This window comes from Mus caroli, unplaced genomic scaffold (assembly GCF_978045245.1).
Source record: "Mus caroli unplaced genomic scaffold, Mus_caroli_1 scaffold_18, whole genome shotgun sequence".
Taxonomy (NCBI): Eukaryota; Metazoa; Chordata; class Mammalia; order Rodentia; family Muridae; genus Mus; species Mus caroli.
This window is the reverse complement of record NW_028227273.1, coordinates 73,409,641-73,429,463: the sequence shown is the minus strand read 5'-3', so window position 1 is coordinate 73,429,463 and position 19,823 is coordinate 73,409,641. Positions and strand designations below refer to the sequence as shown.

General features: G+C 37.8%; 1 protein-coding gene and 1 pseudogene across 1 annotated transcript; both read left to right on the top strand.

Moving 5' to 3' along the window:
* The first annotated feature begins 4,238 nt into the window (after positions 1-4,238).
* LOC110284319 (vomeronasal type-1 receptor 4-like) lies at positions 4,239-12,833 on the top strand. Its single transcript, XM_085832935.1, has 2 exons — positions 4,239-4,388; positions 8,382-12,833. Exon 2 carries the CDS (start codon positions 8,759-8,761, stop codon positions 9,653-9,655), a length of 897 nt encoding a protein of 298 aa, XP_085689061.1. The 5' UTR covers positions 4,239-4,388; positions 8,382-8,758; the 3' UTR covers positions 9,656-12,833.
* A 4,677-nt stretch (positions 12,834-17,510) lies between these two features.
* LOC110283940 (inhibitor of growth protein 1 pseudogene) lies at positions 17,511-18,095 on the top strand (annotated as a pseudogene).
* Positions 18,096-19,823: the final 1,728 nt, after the last annotated feature.

The window sequence follows — 19,823 nt, the reverse complement described above, 5'->3', positions numbered from 1 at the left end:
GGAGAACTCAGAGTGTAGAGTGTACAGAGTGTAGCAATGGAGGATGGGGAACTGAGGGTAGCCACTAGAAAGTCCCAGATGCTGTTGAAGCAAAAGGTTCCCAGAACCCAGTGAGGATGACATTAGAGGAAATACCCAACCAAGAGGAGATAGAAGCTATATAGACCATATATGCAGTGTGTAGGCATGGTCCCTGGCTGAGGGATGGGGCCAACTACCCAGCTCAAAATTTTAACTCAGAATTGGTCCTGTCTAAACAAAATACAGGGACAAAAAGTAGAGCAGAGACTGAAGGAAAGGCCATCCAGAGACTGTTCCACCTAGGGATCCTGTCTGCAGACACCAAGCCCAGACACTATTGCTGAAGCCAAGGAGACTTGCTCACAGGTGTCCGGTATAGCTGTCCCATGAGAGGCTCTGTCAGGGCCTGGCCAGTACATATGTGGATGCTTGCAGCCACCTATCAGACTGAGCATTGGGACACCAATGGAAGAGTTGAGAGAAGGACTGAAGTAGCTGAAGGTCATTGGAAGCCCATAGGAAGAACAACAGTATCAACTAATAGAATCCCCCAGAGCTCCTGGGACTAAACCCAGAGTACACATGGAGAATCCCATTGCTCTAGTTGCATATGTTGCAGAGGACTGCCTTATCTGGCAAGAATGGAGGGGAGGCCCTTGGGTCTGTGAAGGCTTGATGCCCTAGTGTTGGGTGATGCTAGGGCAGTGAGGCAGAAGTGGGTGGGTGGTTAGACTAGTACACTCAGATGGGAAAGGGGAGGGGTCATGAGGTAGGGGGATTGTGTAGGGGAAACCCAGAAAGGTGGCAACTTTTGTAATGTAAATAAAATAACCAATAAAAAAAAATCTAAGAAACAAAACAAAAACAAACAAAAAACCCAGTGAACTCTAGAAATATCTACCTAAAAATCAGATACCCAGTTTCTACCAGTGTTGTTCTTTACTCCTGTCTTTATAGCAGTTCATTTGAAACCTACATATTACTCATTGTATTGATGGGACTTCTGAAAATTAAGATCCCATATATTGTGGTATTCAATCTGACCTCAGAGAATAAAATAATTCAGTTGTCACCAACCTGTTGACAATTTATGACCACAGCTCATTCTGAATGACACAGAGTTCCTGATCCTTATATAGATACCACAGGATACACTCAATAGCAGCTTCCCAAGACATTTAAGTATCACTTGTGGCTATATCTTTCCAAAAGAACCTTTAATATTAAATATGACCACTCTCTATTTGAAGCTTATCACCACAGAGATGTGGCAGTCATTCATTTTTTTAATGGCTTAAAATTTATCTTCAAAATACCTTTGTAAAACATTATATTTTACAATATTATTTGCTGTAGTAAATCTCCAACCCAAATATGCCCTGACAATGAAAACACAACTCAGGTAATATGAATGCATGCTGTGTTCCTGGATTGGGCAGATCTACCACTACATTTCCATGTTTCCCGTCTTATGAGACCCCTTAGAACTTGTGGTTTCTCCAGGCCATGTGCTTCTGCTCAGCTTTTCTTCCTCCTCCTCCTCTGCGTCCTCTCCCTCTTCCATTTTCTCATTCTTCTCTCTCTCACTTCTGCTCCACCTTCCCTTTTATCTGCCCAATCATCAGCTCTCCTTTATTTTACAAACTAAGGTGGGAAGCAGGTTTACAGGAAATCAACTGGGTGCTGACTCATTCCTTGTTCCCAGCCACTCACAGGAGAACGAAATTAGCATCAAATATAATTAGACCCAGGGCTATCCACATATGACATGGCAGTCATTCATATTTGAAATGGCTTAAAATTTATCTTCTATATACCTTTGTAAAATACTATAGCTTACAATAATATCAATATAGTTTATAACAAAATATATAACATTAAAATAATAAAATATGAACAGATGTGTTTTTATTCAGAGCTACGTTTTATTCATATTTGTTCTTTTCATTCTTGTAACTTTTTATTCTATAGAAGACAATTGTTCATTTGAAGTCCAACTCACTGATTTCTCTTTCATATTGAAGAGAATGATATATCTGTGAAAACTTCAATGAATAAAATCTTACAAGACATGAAATAGTAAACATGCTGGAGAAATATTCTTCTGCCTAAGAATGTGGGAGTTTGTATAAGTGAGCACTACAACTCTAGTCCTTTCCACACACCAACCTTAATATCATAAAAATGTCTTGCCACTCTTATTATGTGACTAGATAGCATATAAGTCATAAAAAAACAAAATGTTAACATTTTGCTAAATGCAAATAGTATTATTACACTGACTCCTCTTGATTTATTAATAAAACTATAGTTCACAATATCTCTTAATATTTCTTAGATAGATTTCCTTATGTAGATGATAATTAACATAGGGCCTGCTACCAAGTAATGAATGATCAGAAAAAATAAAGGACTACAGTGTTCTTATATGTGAATGGGACATACATATCGAATATATCAATTTAGACTATTGATCTTCTCTAAAATATAACTGGAAATGTAATAAGAGACAAAATTGTTCAAAACATCAAGGAAACAACGTATTCTAGACATAATTGGGCATATACACATATGATTCTCTGCAAATGTGAAACTAATGAAGACATATGCTCGGCCAAGATAGAAAACAATCCAAAAATAGACTGGAAAAAGTGGGCAAGCAATTGGACACTGAGTTGAGTTATTAGCATTTGATAGCTGTTGGAAAAGGAACTATCTGTTTTCTCTACTATAAAGCCTCCTGATATGTGGACAGCAGAAGAAACCCCACTATTGGTACATTGCTGCTCTCAGAATTGTAAATGTAGATTTCTTCATTTATTCTATGAATGTATGGCAATGCTGATTATTTCCACCTAAGTTGTTTTCTAAATGTTATCTCATTGGTAGACCTCATCTATCAGGACAAGGAACTTTAAGTCACAAAATATAAATAATTTTCCAGAATCCTGATTCATCATCTTCATTCTTTGGGTAATTTTAATTAAGATAAAGTTACTGTGATATGCTGGAACCAGAAGTATAATTTTCTGTTTCAAAAAAATATTCTAGTGAATTATAGAATCTCTAGGTATCTGTGAGCTTAGGGAAGAAAGGATGATAGAAGTGATCCCTCTTTAGATTCTACTCTAACTACTTCAACCTTTCAACATTGGGATCCTTAGTGGATAGAGAAAGTGTACTCACTAATTTATGAATGATAACTGCTCATTATTTTCTTCATAAGAAACAACTGTAGTTTGCTCTGATGTTTATTCTATGATTTTAGATTAGGAATGAAGCAGTGGGATATGTGGAATTTAATGAATACTGGTGACATTTTGTGGGGTAGTTATATATGTAAAAGTAGCGCCTTCTTGCCACTCCTGGTGTGATATTTGCAATTCTGCTAATATGTTCAGTTACCTCCAATTTTAGTTAATTTGCAACATGTACAAAGAAAACTATAGTTCTCAGTGTAGATTATGAGGTCATGTTTTCCTGTTACTGGTACTTCATTAGCTATCCCTAACTTCCTGACTGACTCTTTTTTGTTTTCTATTGGTGCTCTAAAATGAAACAGTTGAGGGATCTTAAAAGTAATAGCTTATTTTGTGTAGACAAACCCAGAGAAGTGTGATTTCCAAGGAGACACACAGGCTTCTGTGCAAGACTCTTGACAAGTCAAAGCCTGATGTTGCAAGAAACTTTTCTCCCTGCCAGTCTTCAGCAATCTTGGGATTCTTTTTTTTATATATATATAATTAATTTTTTATTAGGTATTTTCCTCGTTTACATTTTCAATGCTATCCCAAAAGTCCCCCAGACCCACCCTCCCAATCCCCTACCCACCCACTCTCCCTTTTTGGCCCTGGGGTTCCCCTGTACTGGGGCATATAAAGTTTGCAAGTCCAATGGGCCTCTCTTTGCAGTGATGACCGACTAGGCCATCTTTTGATATATATGCAGCTAGAGACAAGAGCTCCGGGGTACTGGTTAGTTCATATTGTTGTCCCACCTATAGGGTTGCAGTTCCCTTTAGCTCCTTGGGTAATTTCTCTAGCTCCTCCATTGGAATCTTGGGATTCTAAGAAACTCTCCAAACACTCTACCTCTTTTGAGACAATCACAAGAAACAAGAAATCAGCTCTGGTGATTATTGTCTCCCAAAGCAAACACTGTTGTTGTCACTGCAGGGGAGGTAATGATTCCCATTCTAAGGGAGATGAAGTCACAGAGAACCTTTATCAGGGATTCTCTCTCTGTCACACCTCTACAGTGCTGACAGCATGCTAGAAGCTGCACACAGCTGAAGGTTCTGCTGAGGGAAAGAGCAAAGTATGTAATTTGTACTGAGTCTGTTAAGCAGAGAAAATAAAAGAAGTCTGGTAAGTGTTTTACTCTGGAGAAGGGATTCTGGAATGGAAACACATGTAAGAGAAATTTCTGGGCTTTAAGTAGATAGCTAATGAGAAGTATTTCTTTGAACTGGTACTAATCCCTAGTATTGCAAAAAAGTGATAAATTCTCTGCTGCTGACTCTTGGTGAATCATCCCAATGATATAGTGAATCTGATTTCAAAGATGTGTTATGATTATACTATTATGTCATTTGTGTTTTCTCTCTTTCTAAATTTTACATTAATCATGCACAAATTTTTAAATATGAAAATCATAGAAGCAGGGATCAAAGTGTCTCATGTTTGACAAGGATTAAAATGAAATTATTGTCATGCTAATATGTAAAAAACCAAGAATCTGAATCAGCTTCTATAGTAAACAGAGACATGACCCGATTGCAAGGGTTACTTTCCTCTTTGAATTTTGGAACATTCACTGAAGGGAAAGTGACATCAACATTGGGAGTTTTGTACAATGTTCAAGCTAAGATGAACTATTTGTTCATTATTTCTTTCTCCCTTGTTTAGAGATAATCAATTTTTCCTAAAAGTTTAATATTGTGTTCCCCAGTTTTCATAGTTGATGTTGATGGAACCTATAGTTATGGTCATGGCATGCAAATATTTAATCATATATGTCCTCACCAATATTTTTTCTTTGTTTAAATATATACAGTGCACAATTTTTTATATTTCACAGTTTGCGTATGACATAGTTAAATGACTTTCACTAGCTTTTATTTTATTTTATCTTTTACTTATTCAGTTTACATCCCACTGACATCCCTCCTCCCAGTCACCCTCTCCTACAATCCTTCCCCCATCTACCCTTCTATACTTCTCTGAGGTGGTGGGATCGCCTGAAAAATCTGCCACTCTGGCACTTCAAGTCTCTCTGAGGCTAGGTGCTTCCCCTCCTGCTGAGGCCAGACAAGGCAACCCAGCTCGAATAACATATCCTGCCATACAGACACAGCTTTTGGGATAGAACCCATTCCAGTTGTCATGGACCACTGAAGTCCAAGCTGCACATCTGCTACATATGTGCTGGAATGTCTACGGCTATCCCATAAACTTACTGTGTTTAATAGTTCAGACTCTGGAAGCCCAAAGGGTCCAGATTAGTTGACTCTGTTGGGGAGTTTCTATCCCCTTAGAGATCGCAATCCTTGCACCTGTTCTTCCTTAAAACTCTGCAATCTCCATCCACTGTTTGACATTATAACTAAAAAGTTTCACTAAATCTAGGGATTCATAAATGAAAGGCTTTAATTTTAAATAGCTGATAACAATATCTTCTGTTTGTATGCTTGGATTGGTGTGTAGTTTCTACATAAGTTCAGATGCATTCTCTATTGACTATGTTCATTTATTCATAGTACAATCACATTTGGAGATCCTTAAATAAAGTTTGTGTTATTACTTTTGGGAAATTGGGATCTCAGCTGACTGTAACTCCAATTAGACCAGCTTTGCTGTTCAGTGACTGCAAGTAACTTTTGATTCACACTCTCCAGTGCTTAGACTAAAAGTGAATGACATTAACATGTATATTTTCATTTCTGTTATGTTCCAGGTTTTGTGTATATACTTTCTGACATTCCTAGGAGACACAGCCTCAAAGCAAATTATTTTTGCTCAGGCTACTACAATCTTACTTGTTTCTTTTCTAAATGGTCAAGGAGCCTTATTTGCAAGCACTGAACTATGGACATCTTCGTAAGACAAATTTTGCATTTCAATTTGCTTTGGTTTTTCTGTTCTAAATGGTCAATGCTGATAACATACATGATAAAATGATTTAAAAGTAGAAAACGATTTAATTATGTTATAATAAAAACATAATAATGAGGCATTTTAAAGATTGCATGACAACACATTAGTTATTTTATTTTAGTTCTAGAGATTGAACATAAATCCTCCAACTGTGATGCAAGCCCTTTAACAACTAATCTCCTCCTCACTACTAGTCTATGCCACAGTAGAATTTCCCATGCTAGTTTTCATGTTTCATAGTTGATAATAAGTTTTGAGCAATGTTCATGAAATAATACTGTGCTAATCTTTATCTGAGATATCCCATCATGTTTTCATCATGAAATCATAAAAACATTTTAATGTAAAAAACATTGGGTCTATCTTAACATATCAAATTCAAATTAGACATAGGCTATTTCCATTGATTTACACTGTATATAAATTTTATTTATATATGATGTAGACAATTTAACATACAGGGGAAAGAATCTAAGTATCATCTGAACATTTCAAATTGTAGTTTACATAATCTCATTGAGCACAAAATTATGTGACTATCTGTGCAAGCAGTCAGGTAATGTTCTCATTTCTTAAGTCTCTAAACTGCCCCAAATTATCTTTTGAAATTAGGCAATCATCTAAAACTCAGACTGTATAGATGGTGTGAAATGACCTTAGCTAAATAGTGATTATTGCTACTTCTCTTTGCAGTTTTCAATTAAGTTTAGAAAGTCTTTTAACATTTCTGCATTAAAAATTTTGAGATGGGTGGATGCCGCCATCCATCAACCTGCTGCTATACCTATCTACTGGAGATGGTCTCTACAGGTTCTATCCCCTCTTCTCTGTGCATTTTGACTAGAATCATCCCTGTTGGGTCCTGGGAGCCTCTTTTTTCCCTGGTGTCATGGCACCTCATGAAATGGAAGTAGGATATACACAACTATATTTGTTACAATTCTTTGTCATTAAATCAATAGGTGGCATTATTTTGTGTGTGATTATAAGTGCATAAGTTCATGTCTAGGTTATTCTTTAGGAGACTTAATCAATGTAGACATATACTGTGTTTTATATAAATACAATCATAATATAAGAACCCATGTTTTTCTGGGTGGCTTTTGAGAAATCTTACATTTGTAAATGGTTTTTTTTTGTTTTGTTTTGTTTTGTTTTGTTTTGTTTTGTTTTGTTTTGTTTTAGTTATATTGCTGCAGAGAGTCTCACTATCAGCTGGGGCAGTACATTTATAATGGATATGTGGGGATATCTCTTGTTTGATATTACTGCTTATTTCTATGTTGTGATTTTTTTTTCCTTTGAGGATCTCATCACCAGAAGAACACTTTTTGACAGATACATTCATGCCTATCCTTGATTAACATATTTATCCCTGAGAAAACTAGGAACAGTTCATGAGATGTCTGTCTACTTTAACCTCATCCTTAATCAGAGCCAATAGTCTTTCCCATATACGTATGCTATTATATAAATAATTCACTTGTTTACTCAGGATTATAGGTAGCTTTGAGCCACCTATTGTCATTGAAGATCACCACAGAGGGTAGTTTTGCTGTGGCTCTCTCCCACAATCTGATGCCAAATGAGCAAGCATAATTATGTCATTAAGTATGAATTTTTGTGAAATTTGTTGAGAGCTCTTCATCATAGTAACATGTTCCATTTTCTTAAACTGTGTTATTTATTTTCATTCCAAATGTTGCCCACCTCAGTCTCCCCTCCAAGAGTTCTTTACTCCATTTTCCTCCTCTTTGCTCCCCATCCTCTTCACCCACCCACACACCCACACCCACCTCACACTGCCACCCACATTCACCTTCCCTGGGACATCAATTCTACACAAGATTAGCTGCCTGCTCTCCCACTGAGGCCAGACAAGACAGACCTCTGCAACCTGTGTGATGGGGCTAGTGTGTTTGTGGGGGAGGACCTGAACCATGCTCTTTTGTTGGTAGCTTAGTTTCTGGAAGTTCCCAGAGGTCTAGGTTAGTTGATCCTGTAGGCCTTCTTATGGGGCACATGTTTCAATTTTTAACTTGAACTTATTGTTCATTCTTCTACTTCTTATAATAAATGACTTTTTCAAGGAGTACATTTACACTCTGTCTTATAACATGTACAATTTTATGGCTTCAGTATCACAGGAGTAAAATATTAATTTCTTTCATACTGAAATGTTAACTAATGTCTGTTTTCTTCCAGTGTGACTGTCTACTCTGGACTATAGAAGTGAGCATTCATACCATCTGAATTCACTAGTCAGTGTTTCCCACTGGATGGAACACCATTATTCTTAATGCTAACATTTCATTAAAATATAAGGGAATTTCAGTTCATAAATATGTGCACTTATAGACGTCAAATTTTTCACTGGAAACTATTAATGGTGATAAATTATTTATTTTTATACAGTCTTGTTATACTCTACAAAATGTCTTTGTGGTTCAAAATAGTTGTTTTGTGATTCTTACACACGCTTCCCAATCAAGAAACCTCAATATATGCAATGGCTCAGATATTTTATTATTGCCATAATGTAAAAAAAATACATAAATAAATAAGAATTGCTGAATAACAGAATGGACTTGAGGACCATGATAGTTGGAATAGTGATCTCACTTCAGACGGCACTTGGTATTCTAGGAAACATCACTCTTCTTTTCTACTACCTAATCATTTATTACAATGAACACACATTGAAGAAAATAGATATGATTCTTATACATGTGTTCACATCCAACTTCTTAACTATTCTTTCCAAAGGTCTCCCTGAAGTAGTGAGAGCTTTCGGGTGGAAGCAGTTATTCAGTGATGTTGGGTGCAAACTTACTTTTTATTTTCAAAGACTAGCCAGGAGTATGTCCATCAGCACCACCTGTTTCTTGAGTGTCTTTCAAGCAATCACCATTAGCCCCAGGAACTCCTGCTTGAAGGAATATAAAACCAAAACTACAACGTTTATGGGCCTATCCTTTTCTCTCTGCTGGATCCTTTTCATTCTAGTAAATATGCTTTTACCCATGTATACAGCTACCAATAGGAATAAAAAAAATAAGACACAAAAGAGAGACTTTGAATTCTGCCACTCTATAGGTCGTGACAAACTAGTAGATATAATGTATACAGCATTTTGTGTATTTCCTGAAGTCCTATGTTCTCTGCTCATTGTAAGTTCCAGTGCTTTTATGATTTTCATACTTTATGGACATAAGAAGAGGGTTCAACACACTCTCCATATTCATGCCTCCATCAGAAACTCTGCTGAAATCAGAGCCACACACACCATCTTGACTCTGGTTTGCACATTTCTAGCATTTTATACTCTCTCTTCAATTTTACAAGGCTATATTGCTCTTTCAAATAATCCCAGTTGGTGGGTAATGAATATCACAGCCATAATTTCCATGTGTTTTCCTACATTAGGCCCTATTGTGATGAGTCGTGATTTCGTTATTTCCAGATTCTGCTTTACCTAGATGAGAAAGATGAAAATACCATAATCTTATAATAAAATGATAAATAGTATTTTTTTTTAATAATGAAGAGTGAGTCTTAGGAAATGTGTGTCATTCTAAATATCACTGTAATAGGGACATAATATATGGGAGATGATATCCATTTAATGATTTTTTTTTCACAGCAAAATAGTGCTATATTTTCCCTTATAGATTATAGACTGGAGAACCAAATTAACTATGCTAAGTGTATGCCCCATTTCAGTTAGTGGGTCTAATATTTTTTTATAATATGGTTGATTATTTGGATTATATTTTTTCCATTATTGTTTAAGTGACCCCACTTGACAGCCTGGTCCTTTTTCAAAAGATTCATGATTCAGCTCATTCTTTCTACACTAGACAGCAAAACAACTATCAGCATTATAAAAGCTAAGAAATACAGATAAATATAACTGCTTCATTTCTTCATGCTTTATGACTCTAGTGTTTTGCATTTAAATATATGTCTGCACAGTTATTGTGTGACAGCATGCACAAGACCTATGTATGTTGATATAAGGCAATATCTGAACATTGCTGGTGAAAAGAGACATTCCTCTTTGTATAATGGTGGACTATCTGTTAGGCTAAGCACATTCAATAACAGGCAGTAAATCCAAGAGTACTTGAGCAACACAAAGTAAACTTTATGGAACTTATAATGAAAGAACTTTAAGAATGAGGAAGATCTGAGAGAATTCAGGAGAGAGGATGACTATGTTCAAGATACAGTGTATGAAGCTTTTAACTAATTGATAAAAATATAAAAAGTTCTGGTGGAAGTCACTTATCTTAAAAGAAAACTCTAATTGGTTTCATCTGGTACAGTGAAACTTAAAAGTCTTGGTAATGAAAAGACACCCTCAATAGGCAACCTACAGATTGGGAGAAAAATGTTCCCTAAACCTACCTACATCTGATAGAGAGCTAAAATCCAAAATATATAAAAAACTCGAGAAGTTATCCTCCAAAAAATCAAATAACCCAATTAAAAAATGGGGTACAGAGATAAACAGAAAATCCACAACAGAAGAATCTTGTGCTGAGAAGCACATAAAGAAATGTTTGAATTTTAGTCACCAGAGAAATGCAAAACAAATGACCTGAGATTCCAACTCACACCAATTAGAATGACTAAGATCAAAAACTAAAGTGACAGCATATGCTGGGAAGGATGTGGAGAAAGAGAAAGAACTTCTTGATTGTTGGTGCAATTGCATACTGGTACAAACACTGTAAATCAAACTGGTCCTTCCTCAGAAAATTGGAAATAGTTCTCCCTAAAGACCCAGCTATACCACTCTTGGGTATAAGCCCAAAAGATGTCCCTCTGTACCATAGGGACACTTGTTCTACTGTGTTCATAGTAGCCTTACTTGTAGTAGCAAGAAGCTGGAAAACCCCAGATGTCCATTACCTGAAGAATGGATATACAAAATGTGGTTCATTTATACAATGGAATACTATTCAGCTTATAAAAAATGAGGACATCATGAATTTTGCAGGCAAATGAATGAGACTAGAAAATTTTATCCTGAATGAGGTAACTCAGACCCCAAAGACATGTATGCTATGCACTAACTGATAAGTATATATTAATTTATAAGTACAGGATACCTAGGATACAACCCACAAACTGTAAGAAACAGAAAGGCTCAAGGGAGGATGCTTCAATCCCACTTCATAAGGGGAAGAAAATAATCATGGGAGGCAGATTGAGTGAGTGACCTGGGTTGGAGAGGGGAGGGTGGAGGGAAAATATGAACAGAATCAGGTATAGGGGTGTAGCAGAGAAGGCCAAATGGCCAGGAAAATGAATGGAAATAAGCAGCCTGAGGTGTGTATTGGGGAGGATCCTCTAGAAAGTATTTGAGACCCAGGAGTGACCTTAGCCAAAATGCCCAACATTGTGGAAAGGGTGCTCAGAGTCTACCTCCAGTAAATAGAAAGGGCTCCAAGTGGAGAGACAGGGTAACCAATCCGCAGTCAAAATTTCTGACCCAGAATTGTTCCTGTCTAAAAGAACTGTAGGGACAAAAATGGGGAATAGACTGAAAGAAGGGCAGCCCAATGACAGGCCAACTTGAGAGGACACCAAGTCCTGATACTATTACTGATACAATGACATGATTACAGATAGAAGCCTAGCATAGCTGTCCTCTGAGAGGTCCTACCAGCAGCTGACTGAGACAGAAGCAGATAGGGGTAAGGCGACCCCTAGGAAGACCAACAGTTTCAATTAACCCAGACCCCAGGGAGCTTCCAGAGACTGAGCCACCAATGAGGAGCATACAGGGATTGTTCTGAGGCCCCTGGAACATATGTAGCAGTGGTCTCCCTGCTCTGACCTCAGTGGGAGAAGATGAGCTTTATCTTGGTCATGATGGAAGACACGAGGCCACAGGGAAGGGTGAGACCTGGTAATGGGAGAAGTACCCCTTGGAGGCAAGGGGGTGGTGAGAGGAATGGAATGAAGAACTGTGTGAGAGGGACCAGGAAAGGGAACAATGAATGGAATGTATATATTTTTTTAAAAAAATACAATGATGAATTCTACTTTGCATATTCAAGGGATGTCTTGTTGGCAGAAATTCTAAGTAGTTTTCCTTGAGGGTATAAATGAGTTAGGTCATAGCTCCTTAAATTGACAAATGGACAATGTCTTTAAGAATTTAAGGAAGAGATAATTGAAGTCTGTGAATATAATAAATGTAGAAAGCACAGTAAAAAAAATGAGATAAAGCCCCCACACATACCATGTGCTGATTAAATACAGAGAAGTAGACACTGATTCCAGGGAATCATATCTCTCTAGATATTTGATGAATATATGAATGTTCCATATTGTTACAGAAGTTTATGTTACTGAGAGATCTTCCAGGTCTTTAGTGTTTAGAATTATTTGAAGGTAACTTACTTTCAACCTTTGATTGACATCTGGCTGATCACAGCCTTGTGCTTCATGGCCTGATGTCACATAGACACAATAGTATGCTAGTATATACAAGACACTGTTACCAGGTAATTTCACAGGCACTTCATGAATATTAAAAGTATGGGAGCTATAAACATGTGGTTGTAACTGGGGAAATAAATCTTTGTATTGCATGTACTATTTCTTATGGTAAAATAAAGAGGTTCTTCACTTTTTTCTTTAGTTAATATGAAAGTTCTAAGTCTATTCTCCTCACTCATCTTATGTTGTAGTATTATTCTCACATAACATTTCTATCAAATGATACCTTCTTACTTATGCTGTTCTAATTTTGCATGACAAAATGAGTATGCTGCCTGTACAAATCCTAATTCTGAGGAGTTTTCAACAACCGGACTAGTAACAAGTATGAAAAAATTCTAGATTAACTCACACAGGTGACACTGGAAATTAAGAGATACTTGAAATTCATGATCAGGATCCCAGAACACTAAAATAGCTCTACAGATCTGCCAGGGATTAAGAGGCAAAAGTCTTCCTACACAGGCTTGTTTAAAAAGAATATACTTCTTCTAGGTGTATTCTAGATCTCAAGCTTTCCAAATACTCCTTAAAGTCTGGCATCAGTTATAAAACCATGTATTCAAACTCTCATTATGTGTGAAGAATTTTATTAAAATCATATCAGTAAAATCAATTGGGCAAAGAGGAGCAAAACTGACATTGAAGGTAAAGTAACAAAGAAAAAAATAAAGGAATTTGGGGAGTACAGCATCCAGAAGTCATGAAGGTTATTTTTTTGTTGCTCTAATAAAATACCATGGCCAATCAAACTTATAAACTTTCTTTTGGGGTGCTGCTTGGCAGGAGTCTGACATTGGCCAAGGATGAGGAAATGGGCTTCAGACAGGAATCTGACATTGACCATGACAAGGAAGTAAGCTCAGGCAGGAATCTGACATTAAGCCATGACAAAGAGGTAAGTCCAAGGAGGGTCCTGACATTGACCAAGGACAAGGAAGTAAGAATCTGGTCTTAAGGTAGAACAAAGATGTAGGCTCTTTTGTCTTGATCATCCTTAGAAACAGCTATCACCACAGTGTTCATGGGGCTTTGTGTTTATTGTCTTGCTTGTTCCTTGACTATTGTCCTTTTAGTTCCTTATTGTACTGCTCGCCCTTAACACTTGCATGTATTTAAAATGGTATAAAAAGCAGATTGAGAAAATAAAATTTGCCTTCAGTCTCAGAATTGATGTGGGTCATGCTAAAATGTTGTCTGTCTTTTTTCTTTTTAATCCTCACTCCCACGCTGGAGAACCTGGTGACTGACTGGGCAGGCTTGGTCAAAATAAATTATTTCATTTGAACTAATGTGTAAAGATGGAGTATAGATAAAAGAGGGAGAATTATGCCAATAGGTGGCGAAATAGGAGGCCAAATAATTACATTAGTATAGACAGGTCCCAAAGATAAAGAAATGAAATGAGAAGGGTCTATGAAATCCTACAACTTACCACAAGTCAATACTTACTCCATAGAGCCCATTTCATTGATATATTTCCCAAGTTCCTTACAGATCACAGTCAACTAGGACCTATATGCTCACAAACCTCATACTATAGAATGCATTTATGAATTAAACAACTAGACTTCATTTTTTGTTGTTGTTATCCTAGACTCAAAGTAAGTTCCAGGACAGCTAGGGCTATACAGAGAAACCCTGTCTCAAAAACAAAAACAAAAACAAAAACAAAAACAAAAACAAAAACAAAACAACAACGAAAAAAAACCTCAATAAATAAATTTATATCCAGACCTCAGTTTCCCATCCTTCCTTTTCTTCCAGTACCCCTCCTACCATTTCCCCTTCCAGTACTCCAACCTTTCTCTTCAGAAAAGATGATGCCTTCCCTGCATATAAATCAGTCTTGGCATATTAGGTTGTAGTAAGTCTAGGCACAACTTCACTTGTTGAGGTTAGCCCAGTACAGGAAATAAGACAGGCAACAGAGTCAGAGAAAGTTCCTTCTCTGGCTTTTTGGAAACACACATGAAGGACAAGCTAGGGGAACAATTAGGGGAAGAAAGTCCAGTTAGGGGAACAATTAACAGGCAACAGAATTAGGTCAGGCCCCAGGTCTAGTTGTTTAAGGACCACCATGAAGACCAGGGCTGCATATCTGCAACCTATGTGTTAGTCAAGGTTCTCTAGAGTCAGAGAATTTATGGAATGTCTTTATATAAGTAGAAAATTTATTGTAATGACTTACAGTCTGTAGTGTACTTAACCCAGCTGTGAATGGGAAGTCCCAAAAAGTAAAAATCTAGTAGTCACTCAGTCCCACCAAGCTATTTTCTCCTAGTCTTCTGTATAAGATGGAATGCTGAAAAAGTAGGTTCTACCAGATGTACTGGCAGGTAAGTTCAAGCAGGCAAAGAGGAGTCAATATTCTTTCTTCCAATGTCCTTATGTAGTCCCCAGAAGAATGTGTGTCTCAGATTAAAGGTGAGTACCACCACTCCTGAACCTGGCACTGCTCTATCTTTGAACTCAGGTTGGCCTTAAACTCAGAAATCTGTTTGCCTCAGTCTTCTGGTATTAAATGCATCTACTACCTTGCTTGGATCTAAGCCTTTCATGGCTCTTATCCCTCAAGATTTCCTTATCAATATCTGGGTCAGAAGCCTGTATCTTTAAGTCTTAATATCTGGATCATGGATGTGCCCTTCATTTCTGGATTGCAGTTCATTCCAGATGTAGTTAAGTTGACAACCAGAAATATTCATCATAGCCTAGTTTCTAGCCCATGCTTGCTTTTTCACTGCTGTTTCAGTCTCTGAAACTAAGGGTAGTTTACTCAGTTGGTCTTCCTGTGATGTCCCTGTCCTCATCTAGTCCCTCAGTCCTTCTCCCAACTCTCTCATACAACTCCCTGAGCTCAATCTAATATTTGGCTCTTAGTCTCTGAGTCACTTTTCATTGGCTGCTGGGTGGATCCTCTGAAAGGACAGTTATGGTAGGTTCCTGTCTGCAAGCATAACACAGAATTAACAATAGTGCCAAGATTTCGTTCTTGTTCATGGGATGTGCCTCAATTCAGGCTAGCCATTGGTTGGTAATTCTTTCCTTCTCTGTTCTAACTTTGTGTCTGCATATCTTATAAGCAGGACATTTTGCGTCTAAGGTTTTTATGAGTGAGTTGTTATATTTATCCCTCCACTGAGAATTCTACTTGGTTACAGGAAATGGCAACTTCAAGATCCATATCCTCCACTGCTTGGAGTCTCAGCTAGAATATGAGTCTTCCCCACATCATAGGTCCTTGGCACACTAAAAAGATTGCCCCACCCCCTACCACAGATTTCCATTCTCCCTTTCTATTATTCCTACACTTAATCTCCCACCATCCTCTTCATTACCAAATTCCTTCCATCCACCCACTTCAGAGGTTGCCACCCCCCCAAAGAAGATTACATCATCATCTCTTGGGCCCTACTTGTTATTTGTCTTCTTTGTGGCTTTGGATTAAACAATGGTTATCATGTACTTTATAACTAGTTTCCACATATAAATGAGTTTATACCATTTATTTATACAATTTCTTTTCTCATTCTTCATTTCAGTTCTTCATTTACATTGTCTCCAGTTGCTGGCTATTATAAATTAAGTTACTATGAACATAGTTGATGAAGTGATCTTGTGAGCTGGTGGAACATTTTTTGAGTATATGCCCAGGAATATAGCTGGATCTTGGGGTATAAATATTACTAGTTTTCTGAGAAAATGCCAAATTGATTTTCAGAGTAGTTGTTCAAGTTTATACTCCCACCAGCAAGTAGGAGTAAACATTTTTGCCAGCATGTGCTGTCTGCTGAGGTTTTTATCTTGGCCATTGTTACAGTTATAAAGTAAAATCTCAGAGTCATTTTGGTTTTCATATCCCTGATGACTAAGGAAACTGAACATTGCTTTAATAAGTGTTTCTCAACAAACAGAGATTACTCTGTTGAAAATTCTGTTTACCTCTGTCTGATTTTTATTTGGGTTATTTGGGATGTTGGTGTCTAACTTCTGGAGTTCTTTATACTTTGAATATTAGCCAACTGTCAGATAATAGGGTTAGTGAAAATCCTTTCCCAATTGGTTTTCTTTCATTTTTTCCAACGGAAGGTGTCCTTTGGCTTGCAAAATCTGTTCAGTTTCAGGAGGTCTTGTTTATTAATTGTAGGCCTTAGTGACTGAGCCACTGATGTCTGTTCAGGAAGTTGTCTCTTGTACCAGTGAGTTAAAGACTATTCCCCAACTTCTGCTCTATTAGATTTAGTGTATCTGGTTTTACATTGAAGTATTTGATACACTTGTAGTTGAGTTTTGTGCAGGGTGATAAATACAGATTTATTTTCATTATTCTACATACAGACATCCAGATAAACCAGTAATGTTTGTAGAAGATATTCTCCCTATTGTATGGTTTTGGTTTCTTTGTCAAAAATCAAGTGTTCATAGGTGTGTGGGTTTATTCCTGTGTCTTCATTTAGATTCCACTGATCACCTTGTCTTTTTTTTATATACCAATGCAGTTTTTATTACTATTGTTTTGTAGTACAGTTTGAAAGTCATAGTTAATGATACTACCAGAAATTCTTTTGGGCCGCGGGGCTATGGCGGCAGTGGCCTCTGGGAGGCTGCTGCGCTTACCTTCTCTGCTCTGACTCCCCGCAGGAACCTCTGATCCCTTGTCGCGTTTCTGAGATCCTGAAGGAGCTGGACAACTACCATGAGAAGTTCAAACGGGAGACAGACGGCACCCAGAAGTGCCTGGTACTGCACTGCATCCAGAGGGCCCTGATCCGCAGCCAGGAGCTGGGCGATGAGAAGATCCAGATCGTGAGTCAGATGGTGGAGCTGGTGGAGAACCGCAGCAGACAGGTGGACAGTCACGTGGAGCTCTTCGAAGCACACCAGGACATCAGTAACCGCACTGGTGGCAGCGGCAAGGTGGGCCAGGACAAGTCAAAGAGTGAGGCCATCACACAGGCAGATAAGCCGAATAACAAGCGGTCCAGGAGTCAGCGAAACAATGAGAATCAAGAGAATGCATCGAATAATCACGACCATGATGACATCACCTCAGGAACGCCCAAGGAGAAGAAAGCAAAACGCTCCAAGGCCAAAGCAGAGAGGGAAGCTTCTCCTGCTGACCTCCCCATTGACCCCAATGACCCCACTTACTGTCTGTGCAACCAGGTCTCCTATGGGGAGATGATTCGCTGTGACAATGATGAATGCCCCATCAAGTGCTTCCACTTCTCCTGCGTGGGGCTCAACCATAAACCAAAGGGCAAGTGGTACTTCCCCAAGTGCCGTGGGGAGAGCGAGAAGACCATGGACAAAGCCATGAAAGAAGTCCAAGAAAGAGAGGGCTTACAACAGGTAGTGAGTGGACGTTCACCCGTGGTCAGTGACACAGCCACCAGTGTGTTTATGATGTCACTGCCTTCGTGGAAGTTCGAGGGCAGTCAGATGAGTATTTTAGAGAACGTTAGCTGTGCCTCCTCTCCTCTGATGGTGGAGACAGCCTGCGTCTTCATGTTGTACTTTGTTCCCAGACTGGGTCTGCAGAGCCGCAATTTAGAAACTACAATACAGGTTCGAATTAACCATGTCAGCGAGTGTCAGACTGATTTTGGGGGTTGGGGGTGAATTGGAAGTAAACTAACAGCTGTATAAAGAAGAGATTTCATTTGGCTGTTTTAACAAAAATGTTACGGTTTACAAAAAAAAAAAAAATTAGCCAGGTTGCTGAAGTACAGCAAGCGTGCTTCTTGCTACCATAATGTATAACCACACGACAAGTTGGTGGTCTAAAGTCTAAATATTATTATTTTTTAAAGAGGTAAATGGGTAATTTTTATATGACAAATTTTATACATGGCCTATTCCCTAACTGGCCATTTTTAATGACTGGGTACATTTTTAATAGGTCAGACACAAGTGGTCCAGTCAGTGGGTCCGAGACTTGCCTTTGCTACCCTAGGTCATGGTGTAGCCACCTGTAACTTATATGAAGTGTATAAATGTACATCTTGACCCTGCTGTATCATAACCGGAAGTGCAGCCTGGTGCTGTTATGAAGCCAAGGGGTGCATCCTGCTGCGTGTGTGAGCTGTATAGATGTTGCGTCAAGAAATAAATGAAACTTGGCCAGTTTGTTTCTTTAGCATTTAATTTTAACATACAAATAATTTTAAATTTTTGTCTTAAAAATTTATACACCAGCAGTTTAGACAAAGCTTTAAGCAAATTGTATATTATTGATCTCACGTAATAAGGAAGTAGGCATTATGTCCATGCCAGCAAATACATGTCAAAGGTGTTTAGACCAGAGGTTAGGACGTGACTGTGCTTGTGAGGTCCAGCCCCACCATCTGTTTTTGTATGGCCTGTGAGCTAAGAATGGTCTCTATGTTTCTGAGTGGTTTTTAAAATCACATTTCATGATACACGAACGTTCTATGAAATGAAGATTTGCGTGTCTATAAATAAGGACTCATTGGAACACCAAAAAAAAAAAAAAATCTTTTATTGTTTAGGAGTGTTTTAGCTATCCTAGGTTTTTCTTTTTCCACATAAAGTTGAAAATTTTTCTTTCAAGGATCATAAGAGTTGTGTTGGAATTTTGATAAGAATTGCACAAATCTGTAGATTATTTTTGGTAAGATGACCATTTTCACTGTGTTAATCCTACTGAATCATGAGCATAGAAGATAATTCCATCTGATATCATTTACAATTTCTTCTTTTGCTACACTAAAAGCTCTTGTCATATATGTCTTTCAATTGCTTATTTAGAATGACACTACTGCTTATTTTGTGTTATTGGTGGTTACTGGTGTTTCCCTAATTTCCTTTTCACCCCATTTGTTAATTTATATAAAAAGGGCTACTGATATCTTTGAGTTAATTTTGTATAGAGCCACTTTGCTGAAGTTGTTTATCAGCTCTAGAAGTTTCCTGGTAGAAATTTTGGGGTCACTTCTGTATAATCATATCATCTATAAAGCAGTGATACATTGCTGTTTTTCCTTTCCAATTTTAATCCACTTGATCTTCTTTTGTTGTGTTATTGCTTTGGGTAGAACTTCATGTCCTATATTGGAGAGATAGGGACAGAGTTGTTAGCCTTGTCTCATCCCTGATTTTAGTATA